At 41.0% G+C, this 13,399-nt stretch overlaps 2 protein-coding genes across 2 annotated transcripts; one reads left to right on the top strand and one right to left on the bottom strand.

Moving 5' to 3' along the window:
• The first annotated feature begins 1,106 nt into the window (after window positions 1-1,106).
• On the top strand, window positions 1,107-5,200 carry LOC143596912 (FHA domain-containing protein PS1-like). Its single transcript, XM_077075569.1, has 6 exons — window positions 1,107-1,365; window positions 1,449-1,645; window positions 1,750-4,311; window positions 4,398-4,521; window positions 4,606-4,877; window positions 4,988-5,200. Exons 1-6 carry the CDS (start codon window positions 1,107-1,109, stop codon window positions 5,183-5,185), a joined length of 3,612 nt encoding a protein of 1,203 aa, XP_076931684.1. The 3' UTR covers window positions 5,186-5,200.
• Window positions 5,201-5,355: 155 nt separating this feature from the next.
• LOC143596916 (putative LRR receptor-like serine/threonine-protein kinase At2g16250) lies at window positions 5,356-8,696 on the bottom strand. Its single transcript, XM_077075572.1, has 5 exons — window positions 6,815-8,696; window positions 6,598-6,726; window positions 6,472-6,494; window positions 5,503-6,383; window positions 5,356-5,461 (listed from the first exon to the last, which is right to left on the bottom strand). Exons 1-4 carry the CDS (start codon window positions 8,605-8,607, stop codon window positions 5,806-5,808), a joined length of 2,523 nt encoding a protein of 840 aa, XP_076931687.1. The 5' UTR covers window positions 8,608-8,696; the 3' UTR covers window positions 5,356-5,461; window positions 5,503-5,805.
• Between the last annotated feature and the right edge of the window lie 4,703 nt (window positions 8,697-13,399).

The following is a 13,399-nucleotide window of genomic DNA, read 5'->3' as shown; positions in this document are numbered from 1 at the left end:
CGATAGTGTACCTGTAGTACCCGAACGAAAACCAATCAGTCATTGTTTTCTTCCCCAAAGTCTTTGGGCCCTTATCCCCGAAATTGCTAACTGATTCCCTTTACCAAACCATTGACAACAGTGTATTCAAAGTACATGATGTATCCGATACCCGACTTACGCCCGTAACACCGTACATGATAAAATAAAAGTTAATGATTAAAAATGGTTGTTATATTCAAGCACCAGTCCCGTGGTGTGTAAATAAGGCTATACGGTTCGTATAGGGTCTATACAAGTCGTATAGCCCTCAGTTATTGACATATGTAAGGGGGTGACAGTGTGACAACTTTCTGCAGTCTGTACTAGTCGTATAGACCCTATACGAGCCGTATAGATTTTCTGGCTCGTATAGCTCACTTATCTCATCCGACTTATACGAGTCATATAGGGGCTATACGACTCATATAGACAGCATGTCAATCTGTACTTTAACAAGAGATTTATAATTATTTTCTGGTTTATATGAGTAGTATAGATAGTATACGACCCGTACAGATTAAGTATCAGCTTTTCTTGCTCCAAACATGTAAGATCTAGTCCCCGAAACACTCATGTTGTTCGTAGGTTATTTGATTATTATGAAGCAATATATTTACTTTTAAATTACGTGTTTCTATATTATAACCAACTCGGCTGTTAATTTTAGTATTTTATAATTTTAAAGTAATGTTAAAGTAATCCAAAAAACCCCTATACGAGTCAAATAGCCTATATACAAGTCGTATAGCCCTCTACAGCTCGTATAAGGGGCTATACTTAAGAGAACAAGACTTGTCACTCCTGACAGAAGATAACATAATTTTGCACATATACGACTCGTATAGCCCCTATACAAACCGCATGGTGTGTATAACCCAAGCCATTAAAATGGAAGTTATATAAACCAGCATTTAAAACTATACTTAAAATTAGAATTTACCAAACAATATAACTTTATATCCGTTACAACTTACAAAACAAACTCCTTCACTCACTTTGTTTTTGAATTTCAAAACCCTTATAACAACCTTCTCATTTCCGCCATTAAAACTCAACACACTTCCAATTCCAAGATCACAACAACAATGGATACCAACACCAACAACAACAACAAAATACCCGCATTCACCGTAATCAAGAACGGTTCTATCCTCAAGAACATCTTTCTCATTCGCAAACCATCCGCAACACCACAATCTCAAGACTCCGGTGAACTAATATTACTCGTTGGACGCCACCCGCACTGCCACATCACTCTCGAACACCCCAGTATCAGCAGACACCATCTCCGTATCCACTCCAACCCGTCCGCACAGACCCTCTCTGTCGTCGACTTATCTTCCGGTATGATTCGATTAATTTGTATTCATTTGTTAATTATACAATTAGTTTGATTTAATTTAATTTGGGGGAAATGATTGGTGTAGTTCATGGGACGTGGGTTTCGGGAAGGAAGATTAAGCCGCGGGTTCATGTGAAACTTAAAGAAGGGGATACGATGCGATTGGGCGCTTCGAGTAGGGTTTATGAGCTGCATTGGGTCCCGCGTAGCCAGGCTTATGATGTTGATGAACAGTTCGTGCCTGCTGTGTGTACGATTAATGAAGAATCGGATCGGATAGCTGTGAGTGTTTCTTATTTTTGTGTTGTGTGTTTGTCTGAAAGGTGTTCGATGAAATGCCCGTTAGTGTTTGTTTTGTTGATTTTGGGGTTTTTTATTTTGTGTAGGATGAGAAACATGAAGAGTGTTTGTATGATGATGATTTGGAGTGTTTGGGTGTGTCTTCGTCAAATGAGATTCGTGATTCGCCATTGAAGGCATTGGACCCGTTGACAGCTTTGGCGAGTGATTACGTTGGTTCTGATACTGAGGCAGAACACTCGGGTCCGCTGACGGGTGATGAAAATGATGACATCTTTGCTAGTGGTTCTATCCAGGCTTCACCTGTTGTGTCAGAAACTGCATCTGCAGCACAGGTTTCTGACAATCTGAACGGTTTAGAGGATCAGTTGATATCGAACGGCTCAAAATCTTCGTGTGATGATACTGAGGTAGAGCACTCGGGTCCGCTAACAGGCAATGAAAATGATGACATCTTTGCTAGTGTTTCAGTCCAATCTCCACTTGTTGTGTCAGAAACTACATCTGCAACGCAGGTTTCTGACAAGCTAAACGGTTTAGAGGATCAGTTGATGTCGAACGACTCGAAAACTTTGTGTGATGTTACTGAGGTAGAACACTCGGGTCTACTAACAGGCAACGAAAATGATGACATCTTTGCTGCTGTTACAATTGAGGCTCCACTTGTCGTGTTAGAAACTACATCTGCAACACGGGTTTCTGACAACCTGAACGGTGTAGAGGATCAGTTGATGTCGAACGTCTCAAAATCTTCGTGTGATGATACTGAGGTAGAGCACTCGGGTCCACTAACAGGCAATGAAAATGATGACGTCTTTGCTGGTGTTACAATCGAGGCTCCACTTGTCGTGTCAGAAACTGCATCTGCAACGCGAGTTTCTGACAACGTAAACAATGCAGAGGACCAGCTGAAGACTAACTGCTCAATATCTTCTTGTGATGATACTGAGATTGATCATTCAAGTCCATGGAAAGACGATGAAAATGTTGAACTCTTCACCACTGTTTGTATTGAGGTTCCACTTGTTGCCTCAGAGGATGCATCTGAAAAAGAGACTTCGGACTGCTCAAAATCTTCATGTGATGATAATGAGGTTGAACACACAAGTCCAATGGAAACAGGCAATGAAAAGGGTGAACTCTTTACCACTGTTTGTATTCAGGCTCCACTTGTTGTGCCAGAAACTACATCTGCAACACAGGTTTCTGACAGCGTAAACGGTTCAGAGGATCAGTTGATGCTGAGCTGCTTAAAGCCTTCGTGTGATGATACTGAGGTAAAACAGTCAAGTGCACTTATTGTGTCAGAAACTATATCTACAACATGGGTTTCTGACAAACTAAACAATGAGGATCAGTTGATGACAAGCTGCTCAAAATCTTCATGTGATAATGATACTGAGGTTGAACAAACAAGTCCATGTAAAACAGGCAACGAAGATGGTGAACTCTTCACCACTGCTTATGTTCAGGCTCCGCTTGTTGCCTTAGAAGATATATCTGAAACGGCGATTTCAGACTGCCTAAACAAATCAGAGGATCAGTTAATGCTGAATTGCTCAAAATCTTCCTGTGATGACACTGAGGTTGAACGCTCAAGTCCAGGGAAAACAGATAATGTAAATGGTGAGCTAATCACCACTGTTTGTGTTCAGGCTCCACTTATCGTATCAGAAGCTACATCTGCAACACAGGTTTCTGAGAACCTAAACAATTCAGAGGATCAGTTGATGGCAAACTTCTCAAAATGTGATGATGATACTGAGGTTGAACAAACAAGTCCATGGAAAACGGGAAATAATGGTGAACCCTTCACCACTGTTTGTGTTAAGGCTCAACTTGTTGCCTCAGAAGATGCATCTGAAACAGAGATTTCAGACTGCCTAAACAAATCAGAAGATAAGTTCGATTGGTTGAGGGACAATCTGAGCAATGAGTTTGATCATATCAGTCATGAAAAAGATGAAGCACATGATCTTTTTAATGCTATTGAAACACATGAAAATGATGATTTTAATGAAAGCATAGCAAACAGTGAAATTGACAGTGACAATGAAGATCAGCAGAAAACCGACAACTGTTCAGACAAAATTAGAGACGTGGGCTGTGAGATTGAGCAAGTGAATCAGATGAGAATGATGGAAGAATCAGCTACTATGGTTCTTTCTGATGGTGTAGACATGAGTGTCAATATTGAATCTGTTGATCACGAGACAATGAAGAAAGAATCAGTTTTTGAGCTTCTTCCTGATGTAGCAGAAATGGATGAAGACAAAACTTTCACTCCAGACAAACCAGAAGCCAAAGAAATGCATACAAATCTGCTATCTGCACAGAAACTGTCGGCTTCAATGAAGCTTTTTGATAGGTTAGATGGAAAAGAAGTGGAGTTTTATACTCCAGATATAGAGAACAAGAATCCCAATGCTTGTTCTGGGATATCTTTGTCAAAACAAGCTGTTAATCCTATTGTCTCTGAAAAAAAGGACATTTTTGGTATTTCACAAAAGTTATTTGCTACTGATGAAGGCGTGCATACAGAACATAAGGTTGATCAGTTTGTGAATGATGAAGAAGTTTTGAGTGTTTCTTCAGAAAAAGAGAGTAAATCTGCTCAAAAGACTCAAAACATTATTAATTCCTCTCAAGTAAGTTTGGTGTTTTTCGTTAAAATATATAACATTCTTAAATTTACAAAAATAAATAAAAAAATGTTCATTTTATTCTTGTTTAGAACTTTACAAAGAAGAGATGGACAATGGTAGTGGACACTAGTAGTCTGCTTGACCCGAAGTCTTTGAAGCATATGAAACTTTTGGAAGGCATCAAACAGACTCAGCTTGTTGTACCCAAAATTGGTAATAAGTCCTGCTTTCTGTTAATTAAGCTGAAACTTATTGATCTTCATGTTGTAGTTATAGCTGACAGTTTTCCTTTATCAGTTGTGAGAGAGTTAATGGACATCAACAGCCAAGTTAGTTTCTTCAACAGAGACTCAAAAAAGGCTTCTTTAGCATTGAAATGGATTGATGAATGTATGATGAATACAAGATGGTGGATTCACATGGATGATGATGATGATGAAGCTGTTCATTCGTCTACAGAAGTACCTGATGTTCTTGCAGTTGCCCTCCGCTTACGAGAACAAATTACAGATGAAAAGATCATTATTCTCAGTGACAGCCTCACACTGAAGATCAAAGCCATGGCAGAAGTGAATCCCACAACTTATTTTAGTTGCTTTATTATTATTATTATTATTATTATTAATTTATTCATTATTTTTTTTACAAATTTGTTAAAATTGTGTTAATATTTTTACAGGGAATTATGTGTGAAGCGGCAGAAGAATTTCGTGAGAGCCTGGTGAATCCATTTTCGGAGAGGTTTTTGTGGGTCGGGAGTTCGGCTAGAGGTCTTACATGGTCCTGTGTAGATGATCATGAGGATATTCTGAGACCAAAGTACCAAAGGTTTGGTTATAATGGGTCCCAAAGGTTTGAAGCTATTAGCATATGTTAAAGCTAGTCAGCTGGTTAATTAGCTATGTTGCTTGTGAATCTTGTTACTACTTAAGATTCGGTTTTGTCACGATATTGGAACAAGTGCAGACAACAACGTTGATGATATAATATGATCGGATTGAATGTTTGGTTCTGAACGCGGTGCAAGTGTGTTTAATATTTGACTTCACATATGATTGATTGTTCAATATAGAATCAATTTCAAGTAGATAACTGTAAAAAATCGTATAAATATTTGTACAACGTTTCAACCGTGACTATCTTTCAAGCATTGCTTACAAGTGTGTCTCTTCATTTTAAATTCGAAAACCAAACGTAGTAACAGAAGATGATGACTTCAAAAAACACAAAATTCAAGTGTCACAAAGCTTCACCCTTTGCACTTCACACTCAACTTCAAATGAATCTGGATCCATAACAAAGACACCAGCTTTGCAATTTGCAATTTACACTCAACTTCAAATACATGCTTTTTGAAACCATAAAATCACAGAACCACAAAAGAATTTGGCCTCAAACCAGTTTTTTACACAATCGTATCCCACCCATCGTGCTGACTCCGATCCCCCCTAACAACAATGCCTTTGGTTGACTTTCAAGCCCATTTTAATGTTGACTTTACGGTCTCTCCACATCATTGTTATCTATAGGTTCTGGGAAAATCTCACTTGAAAATCTTCTATCATTTGCACCGCTTCCCTGTGAGTTATCTCTCACCGCTTGCTTCGGACCACTATTACTATCTTTGTATGTTTGACTTTGACTATTTATACTCCCTGAAAAACTCTGCCTCCAGCTACCAAACAAAGCAGCACTCCATGACCTTCTTGATGAATTGTTTCTTAATCTTCCTGAACTGAAATCTTCTTCTCTAACAACCCTAAAAGGGGTCTCTAATGCTTTCAAAATATGAGCCATTTGAGGCCGTTTGGCGGGCTTCGGGTTCAGGCAAGACTTAGCCACTATGGCTACAGCCCACACCTCATCCAGTAAATCTTCGTCTATAATTAGAGATTGGTCCACAATCTTGGATACCAATTCTTTGTCATAGTTGTTGATGAAAGTCAACGTTTGGTCAACCCATTCTTTTGTAGATGAATCTTCTGAACCGCTGATTCCAAGTTTACCAGTTACCAATTCGAGTAACACTTTTCCGAAACAATATACATCATATGCACATATAGCAGGTGCCGATCCTGTATTCCAAATATCATAAAAAATATTAGCCTTGACTTGTTAAAATGTTTTACAAAAGTAATTGATGTTAAAAAGATGTTCACGTACCAGATGGAGTTGATTCAGGGTTCCTGCACAATCACGGAGACAAGAAAAATATATAAATAAAGTTTAATTAAAATTACAAAAACAAATTACTAGCATAAAAATCTAACTTGTTAAATAGATACTTACGAAGATATCCGCAGCAGTCTTGTAATAACATTCTGATTATTATCGACTCCTTGAGCACACACTTCACTAAGGCTTCCGAGTCGTACATCATATTTATCATCAAGTAGGATACTACTAGCTTGAATATCTCTGCAAATAAAAAATAAAGGTAACTAAATAAAAAAAATTAAGATGATAATAACTCATTTAATAACTAAAATTAAGATGCTAATTTTACCTATGAACAAGGGGAGGACTGCATTCATGATGCAAGTAAGCTAACCCTTCAGCAGCTCCTGTAGCAATCTTTAACCGTGTGATCCAATCTAATGACTGTAAACCATCGTCTACCAAACTGGTAGGTCTAAACAAAGACTTTGAAAGATCTCCATTTGGCATGTACTTATACACCAAGAGCTTCTCAGTTTCATGTTCTAAACAATGTCCCATAAGAGGCACCAATCTGGTGTGCATATCCTTACTATACAACTCCAATTCCGTCATGTAACAATCTTTCCTTGAAGATCGCATATCGATCCTTTTAATAACTACTTCAAACCCGTCTTCTAATGTACCCGAAAAGATATCTCCACTGTGACCATGCTTAATTAGGTTTGCATCACTGAAACCACTTGTAGCTTGTAACATTTGCTCATATTTAAACGAGTTTGTTAAGCTTAATATATCAACAGGTATACTTTTATCCTTCGTGTTTCCTTCTTCTACAACAGGCTCTACATTTGCACTTCTTTGACTTACACTTCTCTTATTACATGTTTTCAGTAACAAAACCGATACTATAACTATAATTATTACAACACCGAGTCCACCAAAAACTCCCGCCAAAACATATTTCAACCGGTTGTTGTCCTTTTTTCGGACCGGAGGTTGAACTGGAGATACGGGATCTCCATCGAAAGGAAGACCGTTTGAAGCATAAAACGCCCTGCAATCATTCAAACTCCTTTGATTCGGAAGTCGAAGAAAACAGTTTCCTGATAAAAATGTTCCATTTCCCGTCGGGACGTCTAACCCTTGAAGATAATTATTCGATACATCAATCAAATCAAAAGACGAGACATTGGAATTCACGCTTCCATAAAATCGATTGTTGGAGAAATTTAACGTAACATTAGACAATGTCGAGGACAATGTCGAGAGGTCCGGAAGATTACCAGTTAAGTTGTTGCTAGATACATCAAGAAAGACGATAGCTTGCAGGTTTATTAACAAACCGGACGGTAACGATCCAGACAACGAATTGAAGCTAAGATCAAGGTTAACCAACCGAGAAAGATTTGCAAGCTGTGCAGGCACATTAGAAGCAAGACTATTATTAGAACAATTCAAATAACTCAACCGGGCAAGCGAACCAAACTCAGGTGGGATCGGGCCAGACAAGAAATTCGAAGATAAATCAAGACGCGTAAGATTCCCGAGAGCTGAAACCGACAACGGAATCGACCCTGTCAACATATTAACCGAAAGGTTCAACTCCGACAACGATGAAAGCTGCCTCAAAGAATCCGGGACATTCCCAGTAAGCGAATTCCCCGAAAGAAGTAAACGAGTAAGCCGATTCAACGACCCGATCGACGACGGAATCGGACCGAAAACCGAGCTAGACGTTAAGTCAAGCACCTGGAGTGCATTCAGATTCGACCCGAACCAATCCGGTATCGACCCGGGAAGGCTAAATCCAGAGGAATTAAAAGAAACCAACTGACTACAATTCACTAAAGCATCAACAGCAAAGGTGGGGTTAATCCGCCCAAGCCGAGTCCGTCTTAAACCCGACAGATTAACCCCAATAACCCGCCCGTTTCGGCATTGAACCCCGGTCCAATTACCACATGGGTCAGGTTTTCTTGGCCAGTATCTGGCCCTAATACCTAATGAAACTCGTAGATCAAACAAAGCTGTTCGTTCTACCGTTGAACTCAGTGGCACCACCTGAGTCAACACCACCACCGAGTTAACTAGTAACCACAGCAACAGCACACATATATGCAATTGTACCTTGATTAACATAGTGTCACACAAGCTAATAATAATAATAATAATTATTATTATTAATAACTGAGGCCATCATACAAGCATGATTATATTATTACAATTGAAGTGAAACAATAATGAATTAAATGTAGTATAGAAAGAAAGAAAGAAAGAAAGAAGGGTATTTACTGTAGATATAGAGATATATGAGAGTAAAGAAGTGATCTTTAATGGAAGCACCATATACTCAACAACAAAGGTGAAGAATAATAAATGGCTTAACTCAAGGCTCTTCAACACACAGTTTGTGTGTGTGTGTGAGAGAGAAAGATATTATTATAGACAGAGGAGTTCGTTGACCGAAGAATGAAGGAAGAAAGGTGATATATTTGTTTATAACTTTATATAGTGTATTGTATTTAACCAAATATTATATACATATTACTCGGGTTCGTTTTCTGTCCCGTAACATTTAGTTTAAGAGGCATCAGGTGATGATGATAGATTGACACTTTAACTGAACGAGTTTTATTTTAACGTATTTTTATATTTTCAGGCAAGTGTTTATGGGTGTTGGCCTTAACGCTCTGCTCTTAAGTTTTTTTAAAGAAGCAAAAGAAAAGGAAAACTAAGGATAGTTAAAAAATGGTGTTCTTGAGTTTTTTTAAAGGAGAGAAAGGAAAGAAGTAGAGGAGTTATGAGGGATTAAATTAATCTTTTTTCCCAATAAATTATCCTCCCAAAAATAGGATGATTACTAAGGATAACATAGTTATCATTTCCTTTTCTCCAATTTCTTTCAAACTCAAGAACACACCTATTAAAAAAATTTCATTCCCTTCCCTTCCCTTTCCTTTTCTTTCCTTGGTTAAAAAACTCAAGAACAAGGCGTAAGTGATGGTCTTTCTCGAAACGAAAGACGAGTGTATTCTGATGAGGTGAATTTAACCAGTAGCTCATTTAAATGATTCATTGACTGTTAAAATTGACTTAACGAAGTAATGATTTAATAATGGTTATTAAATAAGGATTATTATATTATATATGTGTATCATTATAAAGTGATCTTGCTTTATCTACTTGGAATCTTTAATAAAACTGGATCTATCTCAGAAAAAGAATTATGGGGATACAAAAATGGTATATAAAAATAAGACATGTTTAATTGGAATTTCTTTTCGTGGGTAGTAAACAATAACAGTTTTATTTAGTTGTGGTTTTTTTGTTTTATTGGTGCAAATGATCAATTTGATATCACAATGGGATTATTTATTATTTATGTGTCCCTTTTGAGTGTCACTTGTTGGTAGGAATGAGCTAGAGCCTGGTTTTCCATTTTTCTTTTTTTTTTTAATTTTTTTTAAAGATGTATATGTTATGACTTATGATTCAGAATATCATAACCAATAAACAATAAAGGCCAGTTGAAGAAACACTAGGAGACCCCGAGTAGATTATGGATAATCTGGGGGTTAAGTAATGTTTCCCACGAGGGTTAGGTCCGGCAAAGAAGGATGTTCTTCAGATGACCTGCAAAACAGACACCGTGAGCTCGTCACTGAGAAGGGGGGGTTCCTCCTTGTGACCACCCTCCGGCGTGAGAATCAGACTAGATTGCTCTGAATATAAGTGTATATTGAGAGAAATAGCTAGTGAAGGTAAAATATCAGATGATCCTACCGTTCCAAGGTGTTGGAGTATTTATAGCCGAATGTAGGTTTCCAAGCAGGTACAGCCAGCTGTATAATATTCTTGTTCTACCAACTATGGGCTACGCACGTGCCATGCTGGTTGGTGGGTAGGCAGCGGCTGATAGTGACCAGGCCGGCTGTGTACTATTCCTTTTCCACCAACTGCAGGCTATGTGCGTGCCACGACAAGGGTTGGTGAGTAGGCAGCGGCTAATAGTGACAAACAGTACTAGAGCATGCTCCTCGTACTGTTGTCGGTGAGCTGTCACCCTGTGATTGGTTCATGGGCTGCTTTGGTCAGATCTTGTCTATTTTGTCCATACCTTGGCAGGTATAGTACAAAAGATCTTCCAGAAGCATACGGACTGGCTCATTTGGGCGGGAGTATTCCCGCCTTGCTCATTCCTTCAGGTGACACTGAATTATTGAGTTAGTGCCTTGTGCGTGTAGCCTTGCTATTAGTGCGGGTAGCCTTCCCTGATGGCTTGTATCCGCAGCTGCGGGGACAGGCGGGGTACTTCACCATTGGGAGGCTTTCCCTGCGTGAACAGCTGGCGTACTGCGCGTAAGGTCTTCATCTCTGAGCATGGTGGGTCCTGCGGAACCAGTTGGTCCTTGCGCAAACGTCCCTCTTCAAGGTGAGTCTTGCGGGTCCAACTGGGCTCTGCTGGGACCTACCTCTTCAAGTCCCCCCAGTCCAATGTTCTTCTCATGAATTGTTAATAAGTGAGGTGAACTTTGGACTTAATCAAGGGGTTTTGAAAAGGATTTAGTTTTAAGGTTGTCCGTGGAGATTCTTCCCGCGGTTTCCCTAATGTCACGCAGAAATTCCCGACTTTTCTGCTTGATCTTTGGGTATGATGCGGGTAGGTGTGTAACCTCCTCGCAAGTCAGGAGCGTTGAGTTCCACTTGTGTAGATTCTCCATGAGGTTTTGGTAGTTTTGAACATAGTGATCAATTATGTTAAAACAACCAATTCCATCTTGGAGCTTCAAACAATCTAGTTCTCGACGTTCTCGCTATGCGGGGATGTTATTCCCCTTTCCGCAAGCATGGCCCAGAAGATCCTTCTTGGTTTCAATTCTCTGCGGAGTGCTAGGTATGTGAAGGGTTTCGCCTTGACACTGTACCCGCACTCGTCTTATAGTTACTTTACTTCCAAGGTATTCCTGGCTTCAATTCCCTGCGGGTGCTAAGTATGTGAAGGGTTTTGCCTTGACACTGTACCCGCACCCGTCTTATAGTTACTTGGTTGCCGAGGTATTCTTGGCTTCAATTCCCTGCAGGTGCTAAGTATGCGAAGGGTTTTGCCTTAACACTGTACTCGCACCTGTCTTATAGTTACTTGGTTGCCAAGGTAAGGGGTATAGTCCCGCTTACTTTTGAATCTTTTTAAATCTTTTTGAAATTCGAAGAGTTGGTGAAAGGATAAGAACAGTCCAAACTGTTGAAACGTCGTCCGACGGTTTCTTCTGACAGTGTCAGGACGTGCAGGAAGTTATGGCGACGTGACAGTACATGGTCATTCCAGACGCTTTTTCAGGCGCGTGGGCGTAATTTTTTGGGCGCGTGGGTACGGATTTTACGGCGCGCGTCCCGTCAATAGCTGTTACCAGCTTGCTTTTTCCACGTGTCATAGTTTCATTGCACCAGCTCTTTTCTCTCTCCTCCGCATTAAATTCATCGCATTCATTGCGATGAGTATATAAAGGGGGAGAGGGTCCTTTGTAATCCACACTTTCACTTCTCTCTTCTCCTTCTAAGCGATTTCCGGCGAATACTCTTTCTGTCGAGCATTCTCCTGAAATCGTTCTTTACCTCCAAAACATGTCGTCTACTCATGATCCAGAAGCTATCGTCGAGGAGTCTGACTTGTATGTCGAGAACCTGACGTCTACGTCCGATAAGGACGATAAGAGCACTGCTGGCGAATGCCAGTGTGCTCTTCCCATCGAGCTTTACCGGTACATCGTCCGGAAGTTCATGCTCGAGCCGTTCGAGCCTGAGTTTCCGGAGCCACACCAGACGGTGTACGATGCCCCCAAGGGCAAAATAGGGGTATATGCCGCCTTCTTCGTCTATGGGAATCTTAGGTTCCCATTGACGAAGTTTGTATACCGTGTTCTGGATAGACACGGTGTGCACCTGACGGAGGTACACCCAATGGCGATCGCCAAGATCCGCCATTTTGAGTGGGTGTGCCTCATTCTTGGCGTGGATCCCCACGTCGACCGCCTGATGACCTTCTACTCCTGGAGGTGCATCCAAGGCTGGTACACCCTGGTCACCCGGATCAAGGGTTTGAAGATCTGCGCTACCGAGCGCAGTCTTCGGTCTTGGAAGCGGGAGTTCTTTTACATCTCTGCCCGTGTCGTCCCTATAGCGATGACATTTAAGAACGGGAGAGCTCTCCCAGCCTTCACGCCTCCAACTACCAGGAGGCGGAATGGCTCTCCAAGATTTCCCGGATCCAGACTCCGGTTTTCCGCTTTCCGGAGTCCGGGATGGTGATGCTCGGTATGAGCAGGGTGTGGAAGGATGCTGGGGCGGATGCGCCACAGATTCCCATCGTACTTGAATACGGTTTGAACTTTATCCCTTACGGTATGCTCCGTCTTCTTTGTTGATTTAAGGTTTTTTCTAACTGTTTTTATTTTTATTTCAGAGGGAAATGACTTGCAGTCCCTCCTGCATGCGCGGGAAGCCGACGGTCCCGCTCGGTTGGGTACTCGCGCTCTTGACGAGAACGAGTTGCCCATCCTTGCGCAGACTGCGGATCGGTTTGTGGAGGCCTACCCGCCAGGTCACGAAATACTGAGCGCCACGCGGCCAGGTAAAAGACTATTTAACCCTCGCCCTCTGAATGCTGAAACCTCTGCTGGAATTCCTCTAATCTTGTCATCTTCTGATGAGGAATCCACAGATGGTCCTTTTCTTGCGCGGAAGAAGAAGGCTGCTGGCGGGAAGGGCAAGGCGAAGGTAGCCTCCACCGCCGACTAGGTGAACCGGTCTGAGTCGGAGACCGAGAGTGAAGAGGAGGCGGGGAACCCAGGTGGTGTTGAGACCACTGCTCCGGAGGTTGAAACGGCTGTCACCTCCGAGCAGCCCAGGACGACGACGGTGACCGGTACGAAGA

The sequence above is a fragment of the Bidens hawaiensis genome, unplaced genomic scaffold (genome assembly GCF_021521415.1).
Source record: "Bidens hawaiensis isolate Kalapana, Puna unplaced genomic scaffold, B.hawaiensis_p1.1 tig00047371_1, whole genome shotgun sequence".
In the NCBI taxonomy this organism is placed as follows: domain Eukaryota; kingdom Viridiplantae; phylum Streptophyta; class Magnoliopsida; order Asterales; family Asteraceae; genus Bidens; species Bidens hawaiensis.
The sequence above is the reverse complement of the archived record's forward strand: the minus strand, read 5'-3'. Positions and strand labels throughout refer to the sequence as shown.

Coding starts and splice junctions, on each gene's coding strand:
- LOC143596912 (XM_077075569.1), top strand. CDS start 1,107: ATGGATACCAACACCAACAACAACAACAAAATACCCGCATTCACCGTA. Junction 1,646..1,749: donor AAGAATCGGATCGGATAGCT/GTGAGTGTTTCT, acceptor TATTTTGTGTAG/GATGAGAAACATGAAGAGTG. Junction 4,522..4,605: donor GCTTGTTGTACCCAAAATTG/GTAATAAGTCCT, acceptor TTCCTTTATCAG/TTGTGAGAGAGTTAATGGAC.
- LOC143596916 (XM_077075572.1), bottom strand. CDS start 8,607: ATGTTAATCAAGGTACAATTGCATATATGTGTGCTGTTGCTGTGGTTA. Junction 6,727..6,814: donor AGTCCTCCCCTTGTTCATAG/GTAAAATTAGCA, acceptor TTTTATTTGCAG/AGATATTCAAGCTAGTAGTA. Junction 6,384..6,471: donor CCCTGAATCAACTCCATCTG/GTACGTGAACAT, acceptor TTTGGAATACAG/GATCGGCACCTGCTATATGT.